The sequence below is a fragment of the Tursiops truncatus genome, chromosome 2, assembly GCF_011762595.2.
Source record: "Tursiops truncatus isolate mTurTru1 chromosome 2, mTurTru1.mat.Y, whole genome shotgun sequence".
NCBI classification, from domain to species: Eukaryota; Metazoa; Chordata; class Mammalia; order Artiodactyla; family Delphinidae; genus Tursiops; species Tursiops truncatus.
Window position 1 is genome coordinate 157,523,389 of NC_047035.1, and position 26,086 is coordinate 157,549,474.

Here is a 26,086-nt window from a genome sequence, read left to right on the forward strand (position 1 = left end):
CTGTGTGTGTGCGTGTGTGTGTGTGTGTGTGTGTGTGTGTGTGTGTATAGGGAGAGAGGGGGATTTATTTTAGGGAATTGCCCTACATGGTTATGGTGCAAGCAAGTCCAAAATCTGCAGGGTAGGCCAGCAAGCTGTAGACTCCAGGAAGAGTTGATGTTGCAGCTCAAGCTCAAAGGCAATGAAGAGGTAGAGTTCCTTCCTCTTTGGAGGAGAAAGAGATGACACCTCAATTTTTTTTCTCTTCAACTGATTGGATAAGGCCCTCCCACATGATGGAGGGTAATCAGCTTTTACTCAAAGTCTAATGGTTTAGATGTTAATCTTATCTAAAAAATACCTTCACAGCAACATTTAGATCAGTGTTTGACCAAATATCTGGGTACCATGGCTTAGCCAAGTTGACACATAAAATGAACTATCACACCTCAGTTTCCCATTTGCAAAATGGACATAATAATAGTACCTACCTCAGAGGTTGTTATGAAATTTCAATAGGTTGATATAAACTATGTAGAACAGTGTGTGGCACAGAGTGCTACAAATATTTGCTAAGTAAAGGATGCATAATAGAAATACTACATAAAGCTTGGGGTATGATAAGGAAAGATTTAGGGAAGTGGTGGATTTGGGGTGTATGGACTTAGAGAGTTGCTTGCTTTTCATTTAACATAGCAGCTTACACTCTGTTAATTCTAATGAGGAATTTGGGTGGGGGTAGGAAGAGGTGAGGATGGTAGGTGTTTTGACTTCAAGTTCTAGAGGTTCTTCTGACTTCAGAGACAGTGTGTGGATTAAATGTTTGGTAACTCCAATAGCTTCTGTTTAGTGTAAACAAACAGAATAATTGACTTTACATCTTTTAAGCCAATAGTTGGCAAACTGGCCCATGGACCAAAGAGCACGGGCTCTAGGCACGCGGGCTCAGTAGTTGTGGCGCACTGGGTTAGTTGCTCTGCGGCATGTGGGATCTTCCTGGACTAGGGATCGAACCCATCTCCCCTGCAATGGCAGGCGGATTCTTAACCACTGTGCCACCAGGGAAGTCCCTACTATAATATTTTTGAATTATTATTCCTGAAATCAGATAGATGGCCATGTCTTGTCTACTAACTTCATCACTGGTTTAGATCCTTGATACTCAAAGTGTGTCCACAGACAAGCAGTATCAGCATTGTCTGAGAGCTTATTACAAATGCAGAATCTCAAGCTGCACTCCAAATCTGCTGAATCAGAATGAGATTTCGTTTGTTTGTTTGTTTTTTATTTTTTGGCCGTGCTGTGTGGCATGTGGGATCTTAGTTCCCCGACCAGGGATCGAACCCGCACCCCCTGCAATGGAAGTGTGAGTCTTAACCACTGGACTGCCAGGGAATTCCCCAGACTGTGCATTTTAACAAGATCCCCAGGCATGTTAAAGTTTGAGAAGCACTGGCTTAGACAAAAGATTTCCTAGAAATCAAAGCTACCTTTGAGACAAAAAAGATAAAGTATGACTAAACTTAGCCACAATAACGACAAATAATTGATTACTACTTTCCAGGTACTATGCTAGTACAAGGAACATAAAGATGGAAATGTTTATTACAGAAATGTTCAAACATATACAAAAATTGAAAGATTACTATAATGAACTCCCATATATCATCATCCAAGTCCACCAGTTGGCAACACTTCACCAAATTTGTTTAATCCATTCCAACTCCTCCACCAACCTTTCATGTAATGGTCTTGGCATCCTGTGATTCAATGCCTCGATTCTTTTTTTTTTTAAACATCTTTATTGGAGTATAATTGCTTTACAATGGTGTGTTAGTTTCTGCTTTATAACAAAGTGAATCAGCTATACATATATATATATATGTATATATATATATATATATATATATATGCGTCTCCCTCCCACCCTCCCTATCCCACCCCTCTAGGTGGTCACAAAGCACTGAGCTGATCTCCCTGTGCTATGTGGCTGCTTCTCATTAGCTATCTATTTTACATTTGGTAGTATATATGAGTCCATGCCACTCTCTCACTTCATCCCAGCTTACCTTAATGCCTGGATTCTTTATTAAGGTTTTCAAAATGATGATTTTAAAAAGTTCTATTATTCCTTCAGCTTTTATTAGCTGGAATTCATCTATAAAGAACTTTCCCTTATTATCTATTTCATTGCTCTGAAATACAGCTTGTCTAAGGAAGGCAGAATAAATGCTTGATTCTTTCCCTTTCATCACCAGTTTTCAGACGTGCAACCTCTAAATAAGTGTGTTTTTTAAAGTATCTTTATGAATTCATGGAATGTTGTAGTTTTGATGTGTTTTAATCCATTGCAGTCATTTTTTTCTGTGTTTAAATTGTCCCATCTTTAGTGAGTGGGAGTCCCTTCAGTTCATCTCTTTGTCTTTTTATACTATCCTAGTATTCTGATAGCTTTCTTGCTTTCTGGCATGACAAGATAGTTAAGGCTCATTTTGCAAATGTCCTGAACTAGATCTAGGCAAGGAGGTCTAGCTCCTTTTTTGGGAAATAGTGTCTAGAGGCTGTGATCTAGGAGGTAGTGATTAGAAAAGTTCATTGCCACTAGGTTGTCATTCCTTTTAGGCATTCTCAGTGGACAGACTAGGAAACACACATTTTTATAGAAAAATATATCATGAGTTCATGCTGATATTTCCAGGTCAAAGGAAAATTACAGAATTTTTACTTAACATTTTTGAAAAATATATAAAATATAAAAATATTTTGAAAAATATTTGTATTCTTTCACCCTGAAAATCTGGGTTCCTAACTTTATCTACATATCTATATCTATATATATACGCATATAGTATTTTCAACATAGCGGTACCAGTATTGTTTTCCTAACACTAAAACAACTGGATTCAATTTAGGATTTCTCTGCAATTCTTTTTGCCCTTATGATGTATGTACTATCAAGATTCTGTTCTCTGAAGTCACTTGAAATAATTCTGTGTGGTTATGAAACTTGAGACAGTGCAAAGTTCATTTATTCCCCTTTTGTATCAGAGATTTCTACTCGAGAAGGGAATCCATAAAAGTACTAGAAGAAAACTGATGTGATTATTTTAATAGAATGGTGCACATCTTACTAAGTGAAAAATAAAGCCTACTTTGACACAAAATACCATATACATGGTCAGGAAGAAAGGGTAAATACCCCAGTAGAAAAATAGGCAAAGAATACAAGTGATTCAGAGAAGAAATATGAAAGACTAAAAGCAGTGTAAAGATGCTAAATCTCCCTAAAAGTAAATAAACATTTAAACAAGTTCATTTTTTCTTCCTTAGATTGACAAAAAGTATTGATAATCATTGTTGATGAGGGTGTGAGAAAACAAGCATTCTCATGAGCTCAAATACAGTTATCTGTTTGCTTATTTCCCTGCTACTAAATTATAATCGTTAAGTGCATCAGTTACATTTTATTCATGCTATATTCCCCATGCTAGCACAGTTTTTGTGCTTAGTAATGTTTTAATGATTCTTACTATCAACAAATATTAACTAACCTCTGTGTACCAGGGAAGTGATTGCCTTAAAGAGGAAAGAAATGACTTATATTATCAAGTCCTTAGTAGGCAATATTTTATAGCTTGAAACTATAGAAAATTTTGAGAATAATGACTAGTACATGTAGAAGGATTAATAGAGCTTTGCAGCCTCATAGCAGTAATGAATTCAGGCAAGAATCATGTATAGTCATATGATGCTAAAATCATTGCTTGAAAGTTTGTTAGGGAAAGAGGGTATTTACATAGTTTCAAAGTATCTTCCCCAGATTGCCTATTAATTACAAAGAGGGAGAAAATACTTCTTCAGTGAAGAAACCTGGAAGCCACCACCTTAACTAAGTCATCAGAGTTAACATTACCAGGAATGGAACACACTAATATTTAGCAGTCTCATCTGGTGGAAGTCACTAAGAAGTACTCAACATCGATTTTGTAGTATTCCTGCCCAAAATTCATAACCTGAATTGAATCATAAGGAAATAATCAGATGTCATGAAAGACCGTCCCATGCCCCATCCAGCACCCTGCCAAAAAAAGGCAAAAAGTTATTCCCGATTAAAGGAGATGAAAGAGATATGACAACTAAATCTCATGCATGGTCCTGGCCTGGGCATGAGAGACGAGGAGAGAGGCCATCAGGAACAATATTGAGGTAATCAGAGAAATTTGAATACAGACTATACAACAGGTAATAGCATTATTTTAGAATTAAATTCCGTGCATTTTATTATGCTGTAGTTACATAAGAATGACCTTGTTGGGAGATACATGATGACCTCTTCAATTTTATTCTTGAGTTAGCCAAAATTTTAAAGTTATAGATTAATACCAGTTACTAATGTCGCCATATTTTTTTAAATTAAACTGCTTAATCTGAACAAAAATACATGCCTGTAAGGTATTTATGTTAATGATGTTAATAATTGTGTTATGTTTATTATGTAACATAATCATGTTAATGATTAGCATAAATATTCATCTTTATATTCATATATGTGGAGAGGAAGAAAGCAGATGTGGCAAAGTGCTAACGATGGGCAAATGTAGATGGAGAGAATATGAGAAGTCATCCTGCTCTTCTCAAACCTTTTCTATATGTCTGAATTTTAGTTCAGACTGAACAGTTTAATTTAAATTTTAAAAAGTATATGGCAGTATGAGTAAAACTGGTATTGATGTGTACTGAGTGACACCAAGAAAATGTGTCTTATAGGACCATGCTAAAAATGCATAACAGTAATGCTCAAGTAAGATATTTTTAAAGTAGTCATATTGATTTTATTTTGCAATATTTATATTCCTTTTGACAGGTAATGGAGTATCTCATAGGTGGAGATGTCAAGTCTCTCCTACACATATATGGTTATTTTGATGAAGAGATGGCTGTGAAATATATTTCTGAAGTGGCATTGGCTCTAGACTATCTTCATAGACATGGAATCATCCACAGGTAAAGACTGACTTTTCTCCAAACTATTACTTAAAACACAAGTAATCAAATTATGTATTAAATATTTTAGTCTTAAATATTTGCGTAACCCCACATATCTGGGTTATCTAAAGTTTATTAGTAACTTGTGTGGATTTAGGAATTATATCAACTCTTCTTTCATCTCCCTGTGTGTTTTGAATATGTTGCTTTGTCTTCGGGTATCCCATTTTGTGGAGAATATTGAATCTTTTTTCCACTCCTTTGGCTGTACGTCATATAAAAGTGCTATATGTTATAATGGCAGCTGATTTACAGTGTTTTGCTCTTTGCAAAGAAAGGTTAAGTGGCTCTTTTCGATTAAGGCTTAATCTCACCCTCCTTGAAAGAGGTAAATACGATTTTGACCTGGCTTGAGGTTTATTTTACCTAATGAAGTTTATTTATTTTAATAGAATATGTAATGAATAATGCCAAAGATAATCTAGCATTAAATAGTTAACTTTCTTGTAGATTCAGATATACAAAATATAGTTTGCTTTTGAGAGTTGTTTTCTGCACTTTCAAAGCCACCAATGAGAGAAAATAAGTCGGGTTTGATTGTTCTGTAACTTTGTTTTTTTTCGCTGGTGATTCTAAAATCAACACTAGCTCTTTTTTAGTTATCTGCTATTTGTTTTTTATATGTGCAGGGATTTGAAACCAGACAATATGCTTATTTCTAATGAAGGTCACATTAAACTAACAGATTTTGGCCTTTCCAGAGTTACTTTGAATAGAGGTAAGAAACACAGCAAGTAAGTACCTTTTAAAAAATCCAACACATTTTAGACACTACATTTCATTAACTTATACTGTTTTCTTTGTTAGTTTATAATGAATAAAATTTGATGATTATTTTTTTCTGCAATAGGCTAAAAACGTATACTGGTATTTTCATTCAATTAAAAATGAAAACGGATTAACTAATCTTATATCCTCAAAGGTCCTTGAAGATCTTTGGATCTTCAAAGAGGAACTGACAGTTTCTGTTCTTCCAAATTTTTATCCCTACTGAAACTGGCGCTGACCAATTAGACATCAGTAAAATGACTAAAATAACTACAACATGATAGACAACTAATACCTAAAGAAATTATTCAAATATACATGACCACCACCTTGATAAACAAGGGGCACAGAAAATAAACACAGAATTCACAAATACATATATATGGGAGTATGTTAATTTCACTACTCATAGCACTAGAAATGCTAATTTAAAAAAGTAATAAATGAATCATTTTACACTATTAAGATAGCCAAAAGCAAAAACGGAGAGCTGAAGATCCAGTGTTAATGAGACTGCAGAAAGCACAGGAAGTTTTCCTAGGGACATTGCAAATAAGCATAGTTCTTTCCAAAGGAAATGGAGCAGTATGATTTAAGAAACAAAGGTTTTAATTCTTTTCGACCTAGTGACTTGTGTCTTAGAATTTATTCTAAGGAAATGGTTCAAAAGAATAATATATATGAGGCTTCCCTGGTGGCGCAGTGGTTGAGAGTCCGCCTGCCGATGCAGGGGACACGGGTTGGTGCCCCGGTCCGGGAGGATCCCACGTGCTGCGGAGCGGCTGGGCCCGTGAGCCATGGCCGCTGAGCCTGCGCGTCCGGAGCCTGTGCTCCACAACGGGAGAGGCCACAACGGTGAGAGGCCCGCGTACCGCAAAAAAAAATAATAATAATAAAATAAAATAAAAATTAAAAAAACAAAAGAATAATATATATGAATAAAGTTGTTTGTAGCCGCATTGTTTCTAACAGGGAGAAACTAGAAACTACTTAAGTTTATTACAGAAACATGGAGAACTTCCTGACTTGGTAGCTTGTTGTATTATCTACTAAAATGTCAGAGGATGGAAATAGATGAGCAGTAGAACCAAATATTGGGTTATAAATTATTAACCGTGGGATTATAAATATTTGAAAGTAAATAGAGAACTACAATTCTTTATTTGCAAGTACAAATTTTGAAGCATTTTGAAGACCTAAAGATTTTTCATATGTTTGGTAAAATGTGACCTGAGTTGATGTGGACCATTTATAGTTTTTATTAATCCTATCTCACGTGACTACCCATACTTTTCATAGCAGTAATAATAAGTACAGATTGTAGACGAAGTGCACTAGGGATGTTCCATACTATACAGTATATTAATCACTTATTTTTCTCAAATCTAAACATTTACTGTTGTGGCCTCTCCCGTTGCGGAGCACAGGCTCCGGATGCGCAGGCTCAGCGGCCATGGCTCACAGGCCTAGCCGCTCCATGGCATGTGGGATCTTCCCGGACCGGGGCACGAACCCGTGTCCCCTGCATCAGCAGGCGGACTCTCAACCACTGCACCACCAGGGAAGCCCTAAACATTTTTTAATAAGGCAAATCTAACTCCTCAGTTTCAGAAAAGATATTGGGAAAAATTACAAATGAGAAAAATTTTGTATTTTTTTTTCCTTTTTTCTTTTTCTTTTTTTTTTTTTTGTTTGCGCTGTGCGCCATGAAGGATTGTAGCTCCCCTACCAGGGATCAAACCCGTGCCCCCTGCATTGGGAGCTCAGAGTCTTAACCACTGGATCGCCAGGGAAGTCCCAGAAAAATTTTGTATTAGGGTGATATTGCTGATGAATTTAAATTATTTTTATATTATAATATTAATACTTTTTATTTTTATTTTTTCATATCTCATGGTTTAGCTTAAAGATGGCTCCCAAACATTGTGAATTTAGGTTAATATAAATAATTCTATGAAAAACATCTTGGAGCATACAGGTTTTTCTGATTTGGTTTCTTTCTTTTCCGTTTTTTTTTTTGGATTGTGATTAAAAAAAACTCATAAGGTAAAATTTACCATCTTAACCATTTTTAAGTGTGTACTTTAGTAATATTGACTCTAGTCACATTGTTGTGCAACAGATCTCTACAACTTTTTCATCTTGTAAAACTGAAACTCAATACTCCATTTTCCCCTCCCTGCAGCCCTGGCAGCCACAGTTCTACTTTCTGTATGAGTCTGATTACTTTAGATACCTCATATAAGTTGAATCATACAGTATTTGTCTTTTTGTGACTGACGTATTTCACTTAGCATAGTGTCCTCAAGTTCATCCATATTGTAGCATGTGACAGGATTTCTTTCTTTCTTAAGGCCAAATTTTATATATACACACACACACACACACACACACACACACACACACACACACACACAGATATACATATGCGTGCCGTGTTTTCTTTATCCATTCACCTGTCGATAGGTATTTGGGTTGCTTCTACCTCTTCGCTATTGAGAATGATGCTGCAGTGAACATGAGTATGTAAATAAGTCTTGAACACCCTGCTTTCAATTCTTTTGGGTGTATACCCAGCAGTGGAATTGCTGGGTCATATAGATCAAATTCTATTTTTAATTTTTTTTTTTTTTGCCATATGCAGGCCTCTCACTGTTGTGGCCTCTCCTGTTGTGGAGCGCAGGCTCCGGACACGCAGGCTCAGCGGCCATGGCTCACGGGCCCAGCCACTCCGTGGCATGTGGGATCTTCCCGGACCGGGGCACGAACCCATGTCCCCTGTATCGGCAGGCGGCCTCTCAACCACTGCGCCACCAGGGAAGCCCTATTTTTAATTTTTTGAGGAACCTCCACTGTGTTTTTCATAGTGGCTGCACAGTTTTACATTTTACAATTTACCAGCAATGCACAAGCGTTCCAATTTCTCCACATTCTTTCCAACACTTCTTATTTTCTGTTTTTTGATAGTGGTCATCCTAATGCATGTAAGGTAATATTTCATTGTAGTTTTGATTTGCATTTTTCTATTGATTACTAACGTTGAGCATCTTTTCATAAGCATGTTGGCCATTTGTATATCTTCTTTAGAGAAGTGTCTATCCAAGACTTTTGTTCACAATTTAATTAGATTACTTGGGGTTTTTTGTTATTGAGTTGCAGTTGTTTCTATATTCTGTATATGAACCCATTATCAGATAAATAATTTACAGATATTTTCTCCCAATCTGTAGGTGGTCTTTTCAGTCTGTTGATTGTTTCCTTTGATGTGCAGAAGTTTTGAAGTTTGATATAGTCCCATTTGTTATTTTTGCCTTTTTCCTGTGCTTTTAAAGTCATAACCAAGAAATCATTGCCATAATATTTTTTAACTTGTTTAATTTGTAAAATATTTTTAAAGAAGTTTATTTTCATTTTTATTGTTTCATCAAAATGAGGTATAAATGAAATTCATTAAGTTCAAACTTTCAGCCTACCTTTTAAAGTCTTACACCACATACAAAGCATTACACTTCTCTTACTACTTTGGATAGCTAAAGAAAATAGTACAATATTACGTGTGAGTGCTGAATGTTCTATTTTACAGTGTTACACATTGAAACCTGATAGAAATCTGCATCATTTTCTATCTTGCCCTATACTTACATAGTTAGCTCACATGAGGGGCCCACAATTTATATTAATTACTTAAATAGATTCTGTTTTTGAAATTTATTTTATATTCTTAATATTTTGATTCCTTTCTTAGCGTTTTTTACAACCTCCTTTTCTTTCTTTTTTTTAATAATAAATTTATTTATTTATTTATTTATTTATTTATTTTTGGCTGCGTTGGATCTTCATTGCTCCGTGCAGGCTTTCTCTAGTTGCAGGGAGCAAGGGATACTCTTTGTTGCAATGCGCAGGCTTCTCATGTGGTGGCTTCTCGTTGCAGAACACGGGCTCTAGGTGCTCAGACTTCAGTAGTTGTGGCACACGAGCTCAGTAGTTGTGGTTCGCAGGCTCTAGAGCACAGGCTCAGTAGTTGTGGTGCACGGGCTTAATTGCTCTGTGGCATATGGGATCTTCCCAGACCAGGGCTCGAGCCCATGTCCCCTGCATTGGCAAGTGGATTCTTTTTTTTTTTTTTTAACATCTTTATTGGAGTATAATTGTTTTACAATGTTGTGTTAGTTTCTGCTGTATAACAAAGTGAATCAGCTATATGTATACATATATCCCCATATCCCCTCCCTCTTGAGTCTCCCTTCCACCCTCCCTATCCAACCCCTCTAGGTGGTCACAAAGCACTGAGCTGCTCTCCCTGTGCTATGCAGCTGCTTCCCACTAGCTATCTATTTTACATTTGGTAGTGTATATATACCTATGCTACTCTCTCACTTTGTCCCAGCTTACCCCTCCTCCTCTGCATGTCCTCAAGCCCATTCTCTATGTCTGCATCTTTATTCCTGTCCTGCCCCTAGGTTCATCAGAACCATTTTTTTCTTTTTTTTTTTAGATTCCATATATATGTGTTAGCATATGGTATTTGTTTTTCTCTTTCTGACCTACTGCACTCTGTATGACAGACTCTAGACCCATCTACCTCACTACAAATAACTCAATTTCCTTTCTTTTTATGGCTGAGTAATATTCCATTGTATATATGTGCCACATCTTCTTTATCCATTCATCTTTTGATGGACACTTAGGTTGCTTCCATGTCCTGGCTATTGTAAATAGTGCTGCAGTGAACATTGTGGTACATGACTCTTTTTGAATTATGGTTTTCTCAGGGTATATGCCCAGTAGTGGGATTGCTGGGTCATATGGTAGTTCTATTTTTAGTTTTTTAAGGAACCTCCATACTGTTCTCCATAGTGGCTGTATCAATTCACATTCCCACCAACAGTGCAAGAGGGTTCCCTTTTCTCCACACCCTCTCCAGCATTTATTGTTTGTAGATATTTTGATGATGGCCATTCTGACCAGTGTGAGGTGATCCCTCATTGTAGTTTTGATTTGCATTTCTCTAATGATTAGTGATGTTGAGCATCTTTTCATGTGTTTGTAGGCAATCTGTCTCTCTTCTTTGGAGAAATGTCTATTTAGGTCCTCTGCCCATTTTTGGATTGAGTTGTTTGTTTTTTTGATATTGAGCTGCATGAGCTGCTTGTATATTTTGGAGAGTAATCCTTTGTCAGTTGCTTCGTTTGCAAATATTTTCTCTCATTCTGAGGGTCGTCTTTTCGTCTTTTTTATGGTTTCCTTTGCTGTGCAAAAGCTTTTAAGTTTTATTAGGTCCCATTTGTTTATTTTTGTCTTTATTTGCATTTCTGTAGGAGGTGGGTCAAAAAGGATCTTGCTGTGATTTATGTCATAGAGTGTTCTGCCTATGTTTTCCTCTAAGAGTTTTAGAGTGTCTGGCCTTACATTTAGTTCTTTAGTCCATTTTGAGTTTATTTTTGTGTATGGTGTTAGGGAGTGTTCTAATTTCATTCTTTTACATGTAGCTGTCCAGTTTTCCCAGTACCACTTATTGAAGAGGCTGTCTTTTCTCCATTGTTTGGTCTTGCCTCCTTTATCAAAGATAAGGCGACCATATGTGTGTGGGTTTATCTCTGAGCTTTCTATCCTGTACCATTGATCTATATTTCTGTTTTTGTGCCAGTACCATACTGTCTTGATTGCTGTAGCTTTGTAGTATAGTCTGAATTCAGGGAGCCTGATTCCTCTAGTTCCATTTTTCTTTCTCAAGATTGTTTTGGCTATTCAGGGTCTTTTGTTTTTCCATACAAATTGTGAAATTTTTTGTTCCAGTTCTGTGAAAAATGGGTGGGCAGATTCTTAACCACTGTGCCACAAGGAAAGTCCCTTCAACCTCCTTTCTAATACTTTATTACCAAGAATTATTTTTTTGCCAGTTAGATATCACTCTTTTGTTAATTGATTAATTTATTTTTACCTTTTGACCCCCTTCATCCATTTCTCCCACCCCCTACCCCCACTTATGGCAACCACCAATCAGTTCTCTGTATCCCTGAGCTTGGTTTTTTGTTTTGTTTTGTTTTTTATATTCTGTATATAGAGGGAACGTATGGTGTTTGTATTTCTCTGTCTGCTTAGTCATACATATTTACTGTATGGCATGATGGCTTTCCTAGCTCTATTTGTCTTGCACAAGCCAACTTTACAGATAATGTTAATAATGTGGAAAGTGAGGCAAAGTTCAGAGCAAATAAGTATTGACTTAGTCAATGACAGTTGAAGTTTTTGGAGAATATCATATACTTTTCTTTCCATACATAGATATCAATATGATGGATATTCTTACAACACCATCTATGGCCAAACCTAGGCAAGATTATTATTCAAGAACCCCCGGACAAGTATTATCTCTCATCAGCTCTTTGGGATTTGTAAGTACTTGATAAGAAAAAACTCACATAATATGCACTTTCATGATTGCCATTTAAATGAATTAAAATATCAAGCATGTTGAATTACTTCAACATTTTATCTACTTAGGTGTATAACAGTCAGTGCATTTAGGTGGTGTTTTTGTGAAGGTAAATCATAGCATTTGTTTTTCTCTTTCTCTTTTTAATAGCACACACCAGTTGCAGAAAAAAGTCAAGACTCTGCAAATATTCTTTCAACCCATGTATCTGAAACATCACAGCTTTCTCAAGGACTAACTTGTCCTATGTCTATAGATCAAAAGGACATTACTCCTTATTCTAGCAAACTACTAAAATCATGTGAGTATAAAAGAAAAGGTAGTTTATTCTATTAAATGTGTCTTTTGAGGAACAAAGTATTTTGGAATATTCAAATATTCAGACGCTCTGTGGCATTTCTCTATTTTATCATGTAAATGCCATTTCTGACAGGGGTTGTTGCAGATCTTTAAATCAACAGAATAAAATGTCAAGTTAATTCTTCAATTAGCTATAACATTGTAATGATCATTGGGTGAATATTACTATACTGAGTCTATGGAAGTCTTATATGGAGAAGATGTAGTACTTGTACTATTCTGTTCCTTTATAAAATTATTTCCAAAAGATTCTGAAATAAAATAGTTGAAGTAAAGGTATGGTTTTTAATTATTACACAATAAAAGACAAAAGTCAAGTAGTAAAGGAGGCAAGTGGGACATTTGTATAGCACTTAACCTTACCCTCTATAACTTATCAACAGTGGACAGTTTAGTTGTCTGCATGCATGTTCATCATCTTGGGAATGTGAATAATGATGCTTTGAAGGGTAATTAGTGTTGTTTTTTCCATAGATTTTACCTTGTTTATAATTTGGTCCTCAAATCTGTACATATCTTGGATGAATGGGTAGATAGATAGAAAGAATTGCCTCCTATTTACAAATGAGAATATTAAAAACTTTCAGTTACATACTAGTAAGTGGGTCAATTAATTCCTGACTGCAAATATAGTTTTCTGTCCACTGACCCTTTCCTCTTGTTTCTTCAAACACTTCTGTGAACATCAAAATAGCTGAAATATATATATAACTTTGATAAACAGAAAACTGTTAGGGAGTTCCCTGGTGGTCTTGGTTAGGACTTGGCACTTTCACTGCTGTGGCCCGGGCTCAATCCCTGGTCAGGGAATTAAGATCCTGCAAGCCGTGTGGTGTGGCTGGGAAAAAAAAAACAAACAGAAAACTGTTAAAATATAGGATATGCAGATGTGATTTATAGCCTTGTTCTTAAGGGAAATGATTGCATCTCCCTCAGCCATTTTTTAATCTGATCAGAATGTGGTAGGCACTGTGCTGGTCACATGAGTGAATATGAAGATGAATACGAGAGGTCCTTGCCTCCGGAGAACCTGTAATTTTGTGGTGATTGTAGGTATAAAGGGATAATAATAACAGTCCTATAAAATAAATGCCATAGGAAGAATACTGTGATCCAACACAAAAAGTGATCATTGCTAACTGGAAAAACCAAGAATGGTTCTAAATAAAGATATAGGAACAACCAAGCAGGACCTAAAAATAGAAATAGGATCTTAATAGCTCCAAGTATATTGGAAAAGGGCATTTCAGATAGAGGCATGAGCAAAGGCATGGACACATGGAAGTATCTTCTATCTTTAGACAACAGGACAACATGTGAGAATGGGAAGCACATGCAAAGAAAAGGAAGTTTAGCAGGTAGATGGGGAAGGTACATGGGGAAGGATCAGTGTTGTTACAGAGAGCCTGGAATGTAAGCTGTAGAAAAAGGGAAGCCACCAAAAGTTTCAAAGCAGGGAATGGTCTGATCGTATCGGTGATCCAGAAGGAGCTCAGTAGCAAATATACAGTGTGCAGACGCATTAGATCAGATACAAGTTCCCATGTTGCTGGGGAAAAGCAGCTGAGCAGTTTACTCAGCTGTCAAGGTCAGTGTCCAGTGAGTCTCAGGAATCCCATTGAGAGGATTTATGTGCCAAAGAGAAAGTTGTTTTAGACGGACTTTCAAATCTCCTTCCAGTTTCAAAATTCTAAGGTTTATTAGATCAAAAAAACTATAGTAAACTAAGAATTTACTTGGGATTAAAGTCATGTTCACCCTTTTCAGGAAAGAGAAAACAAGATATACATATCAAATCTTTATATGCATGTATTGTGATCTTTAGTAAAAGCATGATTATCTATTGTGTCTCATTTTAAGTTCAGGAGCAACAATTTTTACTTTTTTATTTTTTTAAATTTATTATTTTTTTTGGCTGCATCAGGTCTTCATTGCTGCGCGCGGTCTTTCTTTAGTTGCGGCGAGTGGGGGCTACTCTTCGTTGTGGTGCGCGGGCTTCTCATTGCGGTGGCTTCTCTTGCTGCAGAGCACAGGCTCTAGGCGTGTGGGCTTCAGTAGTTGCGGCACGTGGGCTCAGTAGTTGTGGTGCACAGGCTTAGTTGCTCTGCGGCATGTGGGATCTTCCCAGACCAGGGCTCGAACCCGTGTCCCCTGCATTGGCAGGCAGATTCTTAACCACTGTGCCACCAGGGAAGTCCCAGAGCAACAATTTTTAGCATCATTATTTGTATATAAGATACAGGAACTTGTATCATTTAGATGGTGCTGCTTTCTTGCACTGGCTCACTCCTAGACAAATCACTATTATTTGTTTTACCCAGTAGTGTAAAAAAGTCTCTATGGAGGTATATAATTCCACACTTGTAAGCATGTAAACCTCAACATTAAAATAAAGCCACAGTTTTAATTAAATACAAATTGAATCGAGTAAACGTAGTCCCATTCCAGCCTCCTAGCACACCTGGATATAGCACATCAATAATGGTCCTTCTGGGCTTCCCTGGTGGCGCAGTGGTTGAGAGTCCGCCTGCTGATGCAGGAGACATGGGTTCGTGCCCCGGTCCGGGAAGATCCCACATGCCGCGGAGCGGCTGGGCCCGTGAGCCATGGCCGCTGAGCCTGAGCGTCCAGAGCCTGTGCTCTACAACGGGAGAGGCCACAGCAGGGAGAGGCCTGCGTACTTCAAAAAAAAAAAAAAAAAAAAAAAAAATAATGGTCCTTCATCAAGAAAAGTTTCAAGTTGGATAATGGTTATTCAAAATGGATTTCCTCCTAATTATGTTCGCTCCCTTGTCCTGATTTCTACTTTATGAATATTGAGAGTTTTGCTTTGTTTTTTAACTTTCAGAACAGTACTTGTATGCCAAAACCACCCAAAGCCATCATTATGGATGAAATAATGTTTACATGGAAATAGTTCTGATATGAAATACTTAATACTTTTTCTAATTATCTGTAAAGATTCGGGATCAGCGGGAAAGTAGGAAAGATGTGACATAAACTTCAATGTTTTCTCTTCCCCACAGGTCTTGAAACCGTTGCCTCCCACCCTGGGATGCCTGTGAAGTGTCTAACTTCCCATCTCCTCCAGTCTAGGAAAAGGCTGGCGACATCCAGCACCAGCAGTCAATCCCACACCTTCATGTCCAGTGTGGAATCCGAGTGCCACAGCAGTCCCAGATGGGAAAAGGATTGCCAGGTCAGAGTGACATTCACCTTACCCAAAACCAACTATGTGTGTCAAATTAATGATAGAAACGCTATGTACCATTTCATACAAATTCTGTAAGGAAATGAAATGGTTACATGAATGGCAATCAAGGTATTCTTCATTTTTCCTATATATTCTGTCAAATTCTCTTGAAATATTTCTCATTCAAATGTGAAATTAGTTTTGCTCAGTATATGAGATTCCAATTTTTTTTATTTTTGCAGTATATTAATAGTAAATGTTTGGCTTCTAGGCATCTGGATGGACTTCTTTTTTTTAATTCCCTACCCTGACACAGACCTTAGATTGTTGAGTTTTTTTAACCTGTCTTATTTTAAACTTATACTACCTCCTTCTTTACTGTTTTCTGCCAGTTTCTCATTTAATGGAATGGTAACTCTTTTGGATCAGAAATAACTTTTAGACCACAAAGGTAATGTAGGTGTGTCTTTGAAAGTATCTATTCTAAGGAGATTGCTTACCAAATGAATAAATTTGCTGCAAGTTATCTTACTTAATTTATATATTCTGTTTTGGGCTTTTTTAAGCTATTAAAGCTGAGGGGAACTAAAATACAATAAAGTTTCCTTTATAGAATGCTGACAAAATAATGTTAGCTTAGAATAATGTTAATACACAAAGAGTAAACCTTCCATTTGATAAAATAAATTGGACTGTATTTGCTCCTTATTCTCAGTAGCATGATTTTCTTCATTATTGTTGGATATGTGTATTTTAGGAGTAAGGTCACATTATTTTTTAGTTAAGGCAGGGTTTCTCAATCTTTTTTCCTTCTCTCATTGATTGCCCTCTAGGTAATAAATGCTTCAGGAAAAGCCAGATTTCCATTCTATTATTTTACCTCTTTTCTCTTCAAGAAAGCATGTTATATAATATTTCAAACTATACATAGCTTAACCTTCTTCCTCCCTCGGCTGCATCCCTAAGGAATGCAATGATTGGGTTACAGTAGAGCCTCTCAAGTTAGGTCAGAGGAGTGACAATGGACCACAGGGGACCGCTGATAAACTTGCTGATCCCCAAATGCATCATTTTCTGTGCTTCCAGAGCAGTGAGTTGTACTTTAGGAATTGTCTTTTTGTTCATGACTAACTGCTCCTTACTATTACTAAGTAAGTTAATAAAGTTCGATTTTTCACATATCAAAAATATGCACTATTAGGGTTTATTGAAGATTCACTCTAACTGAGTAATCTTGTAAAAATCCTGATTACCATATGCCAGTTTGCAAGATTATGTCCAAAATTCTGATCACACAAGGGCACCTGCAGAATTGGAACTCAAACAGTCTTCAGGAAAAGCACTTTGTTATCAACGCATCATCAGTTTATATTGTTGACAATGGATATTAACTCCTGTTATTTTGGGTTTTTAATTACAAATTGCCGTTAGTTTAGCTTCATCTTGTCAGCTTGGTTTTATTATACTTGTATGAAGTGATACGTGTTTACATTAACTATATTTTTAGACTGTAATTTTCCATTAACTGTATTTCATGCCCTGTGATTGAAGTACAAAACAGTCATCCCTTTTGCACAGCAGATATATACATAATGTAGCCTTACCCTCAGTTTTGCTTGAATATATTCCTATTAATTTGTCCTATTTAAATAACATGTAATACACCATCAAATACATATTATAGAATAGTTGGTTTAAATTTTATACCAGTGTTTCACTCAAAATAATGTATACAAATGTATACTATAATTGTTTACATTGCTTTCTAATTCTCCATTATCATTGTTCTGTTTTTCCACAGGAATGTGGAAAGAGCTACCCATTGTAGCTTATGGGGTCAGTTATCCCACTTAAGTGGGCAGAGGTTTAAAAGGTTAAAGATTCTCAGCTTTACATAATTTTTTTAACCGTTTTTTCCTCCCCCTTAGGAAAGTGACAACACAGTGGGCTCTACAATGATGAGTTGGAATACAGTCGAAAAGCCTTTAGGTACAAAATCTACAAATGCCATGGAGACCAAAAGTTTCAATAAAAGGGATCGTGAGTTAGCCGTTTCTCCCATTCATAACAGCAGTGCCGATCCTGCCACTGGAAACTCGTGTGGAAACCTTGCTGAAAAATGTTCTTCTGGGGAAGTTTCTTGGGAAGCAAGAGAACTGGATGTAAATAATATTCATCTGGCTGCTGACACAAGCCAGTCTGGTTACCATCAGTCACATCAATGTGCTGTGGATTCCAGTGGGGTGACTGAAGAACACCTTGGGAAAAGAAGTTGTAAAAGAAGTTTTGAGTTAGTTGACTCCAGTCCTTGTCAGGAAATTATACAGAATAAAAAAAATTGTATCGAGTATAAGAGTAGTAATGAAATGAGAGATGGTTATGTCAATCAAAGGACAGGCTTAACAGCTGAAGTCCAGGACCTTAAGCTGTCGGTATACAGAGATCAGCAAAATGACGGTGCTAATAAGGAGAACATGGGCAATTCTTTCATTGATAAGCAACAAACCCCAGAAAAATCACCTGTCCCAATGATAGCAAAAAACCTTATGTGTGAACTGGATGACGACTGTGACAAGAATAGTAAGAAAGACTACTTAAGTTCTAGTTTCCTGTGTTCCGATGATGATAGAACTCCTAAAAGTATTTGCATGGACTCTGATTCATCTTTTCCTGGAATTTCCATCATGGAAAGTCCATTAGGAAGGCAGTCCTTAGATCCAGATAAAAGCATCAAAGAATCCTCTTTGGAGGAATCAAATATTGAAGACCTACTTTCTGCATCCCCCAGCTGCCAAGAAAGCACCTTGCCGAGAGGTGATGAGAGTCCTGCCGTCCAGGACAGCAACCGAAAAATGTTAGCTCCTTCTTTGGAGGCGTTGAAAACATTAACCTCTAAAAGAAATGCTGTGGCTTTTCGGAGTTTTAACAGTCATATTAATGCATCCAATAGCTCAGAACCATCCAAAATGAGCATTACTTCTTTAGATATGATGGATATTTCATGTGCCTGTAGTGGTTCATATCCCATGGCTATAACCCCTACTCAAAAAGAAAGATCCTACATGCCATATCAGGTATGTGATCACTTGCTAATGTTCTGTCCTTTAGATTTTAGAAAAATAAACTATTAAGGCCAGACACTTGCCTGTCAGCTAGACTATATAATATTAATCATATAGTTTTGTTTTGCTTGTTGGGAATCTATGGCTCCTTGGAGGTTTTAGTACAGAAAGGTAAAGCAGGTAGCAGTGTTTATCATTCTTAACTGCAATGCCTCCTTCATTTGTACTGTTCTGTATACTTTCACATATTTACATATCACGTTTACATATTTACAATCACATATTTTCACTTGATCACGGCAACTCTGAGATGCAAAATTAAAGTCCATCTACCTTACTGCCTTTTAAGGACATATTTAGATGATCTCTTTCCTTTACAGAAGAAAGTTGAAAAATAGATATTTCAAATCTTTTTTTTTTCCTAAACCTTTATCTTTTTAAACCCAAAGTTTCATTTTTTCCTTCCTTCAGAGAGACATCATAATACAGAAAATGTAAACCTCGACTGTAGGGTTACAAGACTTGAGTTTTCTGTTTAGAACTTACTGAGTGACTTAGAAGTCCTTATCTTCAGAGCCTCTGTCTGCCGTTTGTCTGTAAAATATAATGACACCTGTCCTGCTGGTCCCACAGAGTCCTTGTGAGACAACAAAATACCTTAAAACCATAAATGTCAGTTAGCGCGAGAGGTTATTTATGTGTAGTTCTGTTGTATGCATTGTCCTAGTAATTCACTCATTTGTCAGCCACAGCCTCCCTCTGTGACTGCTCTCAAGCTTGTATTGATCCATCCTATCAAGAATTTTTTCCTGTGGATTTTTTTCATTGTTTCTTGCATTTCCAGCTCTTACTGAAATAATTGGTGTTATCTAAGCTATTGAATTTCATTATTATAATTGGGGCTTTTTACAATAGGACTTTTCATAATTATAATTAGTTACAAGGCCATTTTCAAAACTGATCAAGTATTTGAGTGTATCTTTTATGTCCAGCAGCCTAGCTTTTCTTTTGTTCTAGCATTTCTGTTCACTGTAAAAGGAATTAAGATATTTATTGTGTCTTAAACTCTTTTGAAATTAGCAGACCCCAGATCAGGTCAAGTCAGGAACTCCATACCGAACTCCAAAGAGTGTGAGAAGAGGGGCGGCCCCCGTGGATGGTGGGCGAATTCTGGGAACTCCAGACTACCTCGCACCAGAGCTGCTGTTAGGCAGGGCCCACGGTAAGGCATGCACATCTTGCGTTTTTGAAGTATCACTATGTTTTCTTCTGAGATAAATTGTTTTAAATTTCTTTAGTACTTAGATTGCATAAGGTAAAAGAAAATGAACTCGTGCAATGCTCTTTTCTCACATATATGGCCCTTTATTATAGGAAAGAAGACATGCAGCCATTTGTTCTTGGCCTGCTGGTTTAGTCTCAATGATCCAGAGAAGTCCCGCCTTCCACCCCCTCTACTGTCTTTGTTCTAAATGTCTCCCCAGGTCTATTTTAGTTTGGGTTCAGGAATAGACAGTTGGGCCTACACTAAGATCCCGCATGCCACGAGGCCAAAAAAAAATCTGTCTCTAATCCTGACTTTCTCTAGGCAGCAGACACGTGGCCAAAGTGCCTATTCTGTATTCTACTGTCATTCAGTTGCTATGTATCAGAGCTCGACTTGTCCTCTAGCTTGCTCTTCCTCTGTTCCATCTCTCTGTTCACCATCTTCATGGTGACACAAACATTGTCCCTACCTTCAGGCATTTAAATCCGATGAATTACATCTCTGCAGTGTGTCTCCTCACTTTTTCATCTCTGCCACTATTCCATGTAAGAACCTCATCTTTCCCTTTCCTTCATTTAATAACTTTCTCTTTGATCTCCTCAACTTCATTCTCTTTTTTGCTATCACTGCCACCAGACTTTCCCTTTTAAAGCATAATAGAGTTCATGCTACTCTTCTCCTTGAAACAGAGGAGGTGTTTGGCTTGGTGGCTCCTTCCTACCTGCAAAAAGAAAGCCAGATCACTGATTCGAGGCTCTGAGCTCTCATGCTAGACTCGTCTCTCAGTTAGTCTCTTTATAGGCCTTATCCTCCCATTTTACTTAGACACATTTATTTTCACATTTTCCTTATTTTGCACAACTGTTTTGCCTTAGTAGGGTTTTTTCTTTTTTTGGCCGCGCCGTGTGACCTGTGGGGTCTTGGTTCCCCGACCAGGGATTGAATCCATGCCCTCTGCAGTCGAAGCGCAGGGTCCTAACCACTGGACAGCCAAGGAAGTCCTGTTTTGTTTTGTTTTGCCTTAGTTTAGAAAAGCCAGTCCCCAGTCACCTCCCTGTCAAATTTCTTCTCATCTGCTCATCAGTTCAAATGTCACCTCTTCCATAAAGCATCCCTTGATCAGTTATGGAGAACTAATTATTCACTGCTGTATCTAGAGTCTGAGTTCTCCTTGTGCATAGCCCTCCAGGAGAGCTCCTTGGCAGCCCTCACTCACCCTTGTCAATAATCTCTACAATGTTGAAAGCAGACACGTTTAATATTCCCCTTTCTTTATCCGCCAAAGCATCTAAGTTCCTCTGGGCACTTAACTAGTTTTAGTACTTTGTCCTTTTTGCTAAGTCACAGATTTGCCAGCTCATTTCCTATATTATAATTTTACATTTTCTCCAACTTAGGATACAATATGAAAGTAAACCTCAAATGTAAAGATTTACTTGATAAGATCTTGCCACTCTTTTAGTGGGACATGTAGTTAGTTATCTTAGCTAGCTAGTGAAATATTCTAAAATTTTTATTTTCTATAAAAGTAATTTGATACATAGAGTTTAAAATAAATAATAGACAGCAATTTATAATTTTAAAAAACAATTCCCTGCTCTCTAACCTCTTCCCTGGAATCCCAGGCCCCAGAAACACTCACTTGGGCTCTTTAGTTTTCTAATTCCAAACATCCTACTGAGACCTCTGATGCCCTCCATGTCTTCGCCTCAGCCAAGGGGACTTAGGGACCCTGGCCTGAGTTTTCACAGCTTCTTGTGCATATGTTTGTTTCAGCTCTCTTAAAATTGTGTTAAAATTACCTGTATTGTCTCTCCCAGAGTAGGGTGTTTTCTCCTTGGGGAAAGCTGTCTTCCTCATCTTTGTATCTCTTATATCTGGCACAATACCTGGCTTCTAATTCAATGAATGATGTGAGAATGAACTCATAACTTTAAGACAATGTACCTAACTCCTGTTTTCTTACATGCAGGATCTCTGACTTTGGGTGAGTAAATTTCTCCATACAGGAACATGGCAAAGCACATTTAACTGAACAAAGTCTAACTAGATCACATTGCATATAAAATTTTTTTTCATTTCAGCTCATTTATGAACTGTCTTCTGTCTTCTGAGCAGGAAGACATCCAGAGAAATTGCTCTTCTCTGTGAAAACAAATGTAGGCATGTGGCATTTTTTTATAACTTTTAAAGGTAGCAGAGAGTGTGGATATAGCTTTTTCTATTGCAACTGAAGAAATAGGCTTGATAAAAATATTAATATTAGTGGCTACAAAAGGGCTTGAATTTTCTAAATCATTCAATTCTATTATTATTAGAAAATAGAAAGGAATTAACAGTATCAATTTACAAATTAAAGAAGCGGGTTTTAAATTAGAAAGCCAGTAGTATAAAACAACTTTATTCTATATCTCTGGCTAATGATATATATTATAATTGATTTATTTTATAATTGATAATATGATTTATCACAATACATGATCTTATTAGACTTCGACTCAATTATATGGGTATGTATGACATATCCATGGAGAAATCATGTATGTTTTGACATGACATAAGTACATTTTTGGCTGAGCTGGGAAAAGGGTCCTAATTTCTAACCTAAGTAAAATAAATTAAAATGCACGTTTTTTCCTGATTTCCCCCTACTTTTCTATTATTTGGTTATATTATCTGAGCTGTTGGAATAATTCTTTCTCAGTGCTGCTTAAAAGCCTACTAACCGAGGTGTTTTGTATGTCTTTATAGTGATTACTATAGAAATAGAAGCCTAGAGACTGTTTGTACCTTGTGTTCCTTAGGGAAGATGGGATTACGTGGCTTGCAGATGAAAAGGCACTCTAAATGCATGTGATTATTTTTTCTAATGGCATATTCCATGATGCTTTCCTACTTGTTTTTTTTTTTTCCTACTTGTTTTAAAATGAAATGGTGGTAGTTGCTTAACCACAGTAATGAATTTTGTGAAATTGATTTTTTTAACATCTTTATTGGAGTATAATTGCTTTACAATGGTGTATTAGTTTCTGCTTTATAACAAAAGTGAATCAGCTATACATACACATATATCCCCATATCTCTTCCCTCTTGCGTCTCACTCCCACCCTCCCTATCCCACCCCTCCAGGTGGTCACAAAGCACTGAGCTGATCTCCCTGTGCTATGGGGCTGCTTCCCACTAGCTATCTATTTTACATTTGGTAGTGTATATATGTCCATGCCACTCTCTCATTTTGTCCCAGCTTACCCTTCCCCCTCCCCGTGTCCTCAAGTCCATTCCCTAGTAGGTCTGCGTCTTTATTCCCGTCCTGCCCCTACCCTAGGTTCTTCATAACCATTTTCTTTCTTTTTAGATTCCATATATATGTGTTAGCATACGGTATTTGTTTTTCTCTTGACTTACTTCTCTCTGTATGATAGACTCTAGGTCCATCCACCTCACTACAAATAACTCAATTTCATTTCTTTTTATAGCTGAGTAATATTCCATTGTATATATGTGCCTCATCTTCTTTATCCATTCATCCGTCGATGGACACTTAGGTTGCTTCCATTTCCTGGCTATTGTAATGTTGTGGCCTCTCCTGTTGCGGAGCACAGGCTCAGCGGCCATGGCTCACGGGCCCAGCCTCTCCGAGGCTTGTGGGGTCTTCCCGGACCGGGGCACAAACCCGCATCCCCTGCATCGGCAGGCGGACTCTCAACCACTGCGCCACCCGGGAAGCCCCCTGCATGACTCCTTTTGAATTATGGTTTTCTCAGGGTATATGCCCAGTAGTGGGATTGCTGGGTCATAAGGTAGTTCTATTTTTAGTTTTTTAAGGAACCTCCATACTGTTCTCTATAGTGGCTGTATCAATTTACATTCCCACCAACTGTGCAAGAGGGTTCCCTTTTCTTCACACCCTCTCCAGCATTTATTGTTTGTAGATTTTTTGATGATGGCCATTCTGACTGGTGTGAGGTGATACCTCATTGTAGTTTTGATTTGCATTTCTCTAATGATTAATGATGTTGAGCATTCTTTCATGTGTCTGTGGCAATCTGTATATCTTCTTTGGAGAAATGTCTGTTTAGGTCTTCTGCCCATTTTTGGATTGGGTTGTTTGTTTGTTTTGATATTGAGCTGCATGAGCTGCTTGTAAATTTTGGAGATTAATCCTTTGTCAGTTGCTTCATTTGCAAATATTTTCTCCCATTCTGAGGGTTGTCTTGTGAAATTGATTTTAAAGAGTAATTTTCAGGCAAATTTAGTTCTAGACTAGAGTCTCAATTCTAAAATTATATTGAAGTTAATCATTTTTGGACTGAAATTAACCTTTGCTTAGGAAATTTTGTTCATAGATGTATCTAAACAAGCGTATAAACCAGATTATAAGGTCATGTTTAAAATAATTGTCTAAAATGTCTTTGTATACAAATGATGCTTCCAATGAAGATTTTATTTAGAAATCAGTTTTACCTGGGCGTGGGATGAATTGGGAGATTAGGATTGACATATATACACTACTGATACTATGTATAAAGTAGATAATTAATGAGAACCTACTGTAAAGCACAGGGAACGCCTATGAGAAGGAAATCCAAAAAAGAGGAGATATATGTATATGTATAGCTGATTTACTTAGCTGTACAGTATAAACTAACACAATATTGTAAAGCAACTATACACCAATAAAAATTTTTAAAAAAAGAAATCAGTTTTACCCATTTATTAAGACTTATCTTCTAATTACCTCCTCAAGCAATAGTTTGAATGAGTATTTTTTGTTAAACTAATTTGTCCCTCTATGTTCTTAAAAGGAATAAAGCCACATTACAACCTTCTGTAAGGGGACTTTCCTGACAGTCCAGTGGTTAAGACTCTGTGCTTCCACTGCAGGGGGCACGGGTTTGATCCCAGGTTGGGGTACTAAGATCCCACATGGTGTGTGTGGCAAAAACAAAACAAAACAAAAAAACCCTCTGTAGGTAAGGCTTTCCCTAGTTAGCAGGTTATCCTCCAGTTTGCATTAATATTACTACCTCATCTCATTCCTTTGTGAAACGAGTGGGCTATAGAATCATCTGAATGTTATTGTTTCCTGTTTTGAAATTAAGAAATACTCTTTTAGAGAATAATTTTTAGATTAAATGCATTCCTTGGTTGTGTTTTAGGATTTAGCACAAATAAGTATCCAGAATATCAGAGGTTATTAATAACTTTTTAAACTTTTTTTTAACTAGCCATGTTAATTGCTAATCTAAACGTCTGTTGGGCTGGCCAAAAAGTTCGTTTGGGTTTTTCCATATCATCTTATGGAGCCCAGTATTTTCCAAGAAAGTAATTACCACATTGCCTAAAGGAAGGTAATTTGGGTCTTTGCACGTTTGGAAGCCAGAAGAAAGCCTTAAGGAAACGAGCCTTTGGGTCTTCATTGTGCCCAAATATCCACAGTTAATGTTTTAGTTGATCAAACATTTATAGAAAATGCTTGCAAGTTCAGCTGCTTCCTCTTAAATTCCAGGTCCTGCAGTAGACTGGTGGGCACTTGGAGTTTGCTTGTTTGAGTTTCTAACAGGAATTCCCCCTTTCAACGATGAAACACCCCAGCAAGTATTCCAGAATATTCTGAAAAGAGGTGATTCTTTTTCTCCTATTAAGATAGATTGATTTATCTCATTTATCTCTGTGTATTATTGTCTTGAGCAATGATTAACAAGTTTATTTGTATTTATAGATATCCCTTGGCCTGAAGGTGAAGAAAAGTTATCTGATAATGCTCAAAGTGCTGTAGAAATACTCTTAACCATTGATGATACAAAGAGAGCTGGAATGAAAGGTAAGGTTTTGTGTTAGTTAACTCTTTTACCCTTGATTTGTTGAGCCAGACTACTGATTTAGCTCAGTAGTTGTGGCTCGTGGGCTCTAGAGCACAGGCTCAGTAGTTGTGGTGCACGGAGTTAGTTGCACCGTGGCATGTGGGATCTTCC

General features: G+C 37.1%; 1 protein-coding gene across 5 annotated transcripts in view; it reads left to right on the forward strand.

Moving 5' to 3' along the window:
* The window catches only part of MASTL (microtubule associated serine/threonine kinase like), a 52,263-nt gene that overhangs the window by 4,131 nt on the left and 22,046 nt on the right, over positions 1–26,086 (forward strand). For 4 of the 5 annotated variants that reach the window (XM_073801573.1, XM_073801574.1, XM_019933282.3 and 1 more), the window contains 9 exons: positions 4,844–4,983; positions 5,655–5,743; positions 12,079–12,188; positions 12,380–12,530; positions 15,616–15,788; positions 17,711–18,856; positions 19,925–20,066; positions 25,621–25,734; positions 25,834–25,935. In XM_073801573.1, the coding sequence (XP_073657674.1) occupies positions 4,844–4,983; positions 5,655–5,743; positions 12,079–12,188; positions 12,380–12,530; positions 15,616–15,788; positions 17,711–18,856; positions 19,925–20,066; positions 25,621–25,734; positions 25,834–25,935 (2,167 nt within the window). The remainder of the gene's footprint in view (positions 1–4,843; positions 4,984–5,654; positions 5,744–12,078; positions 12,189–12,379; positions 12,531–15,615; positions 15,789–17,710; positions 18,857–19,924; positions 20,067–25,620; positions 25,735–25,833; positions 25,936–26,086) is intronic. The other variant, XM_019933283.3, reaches the window with a different exon arrangement.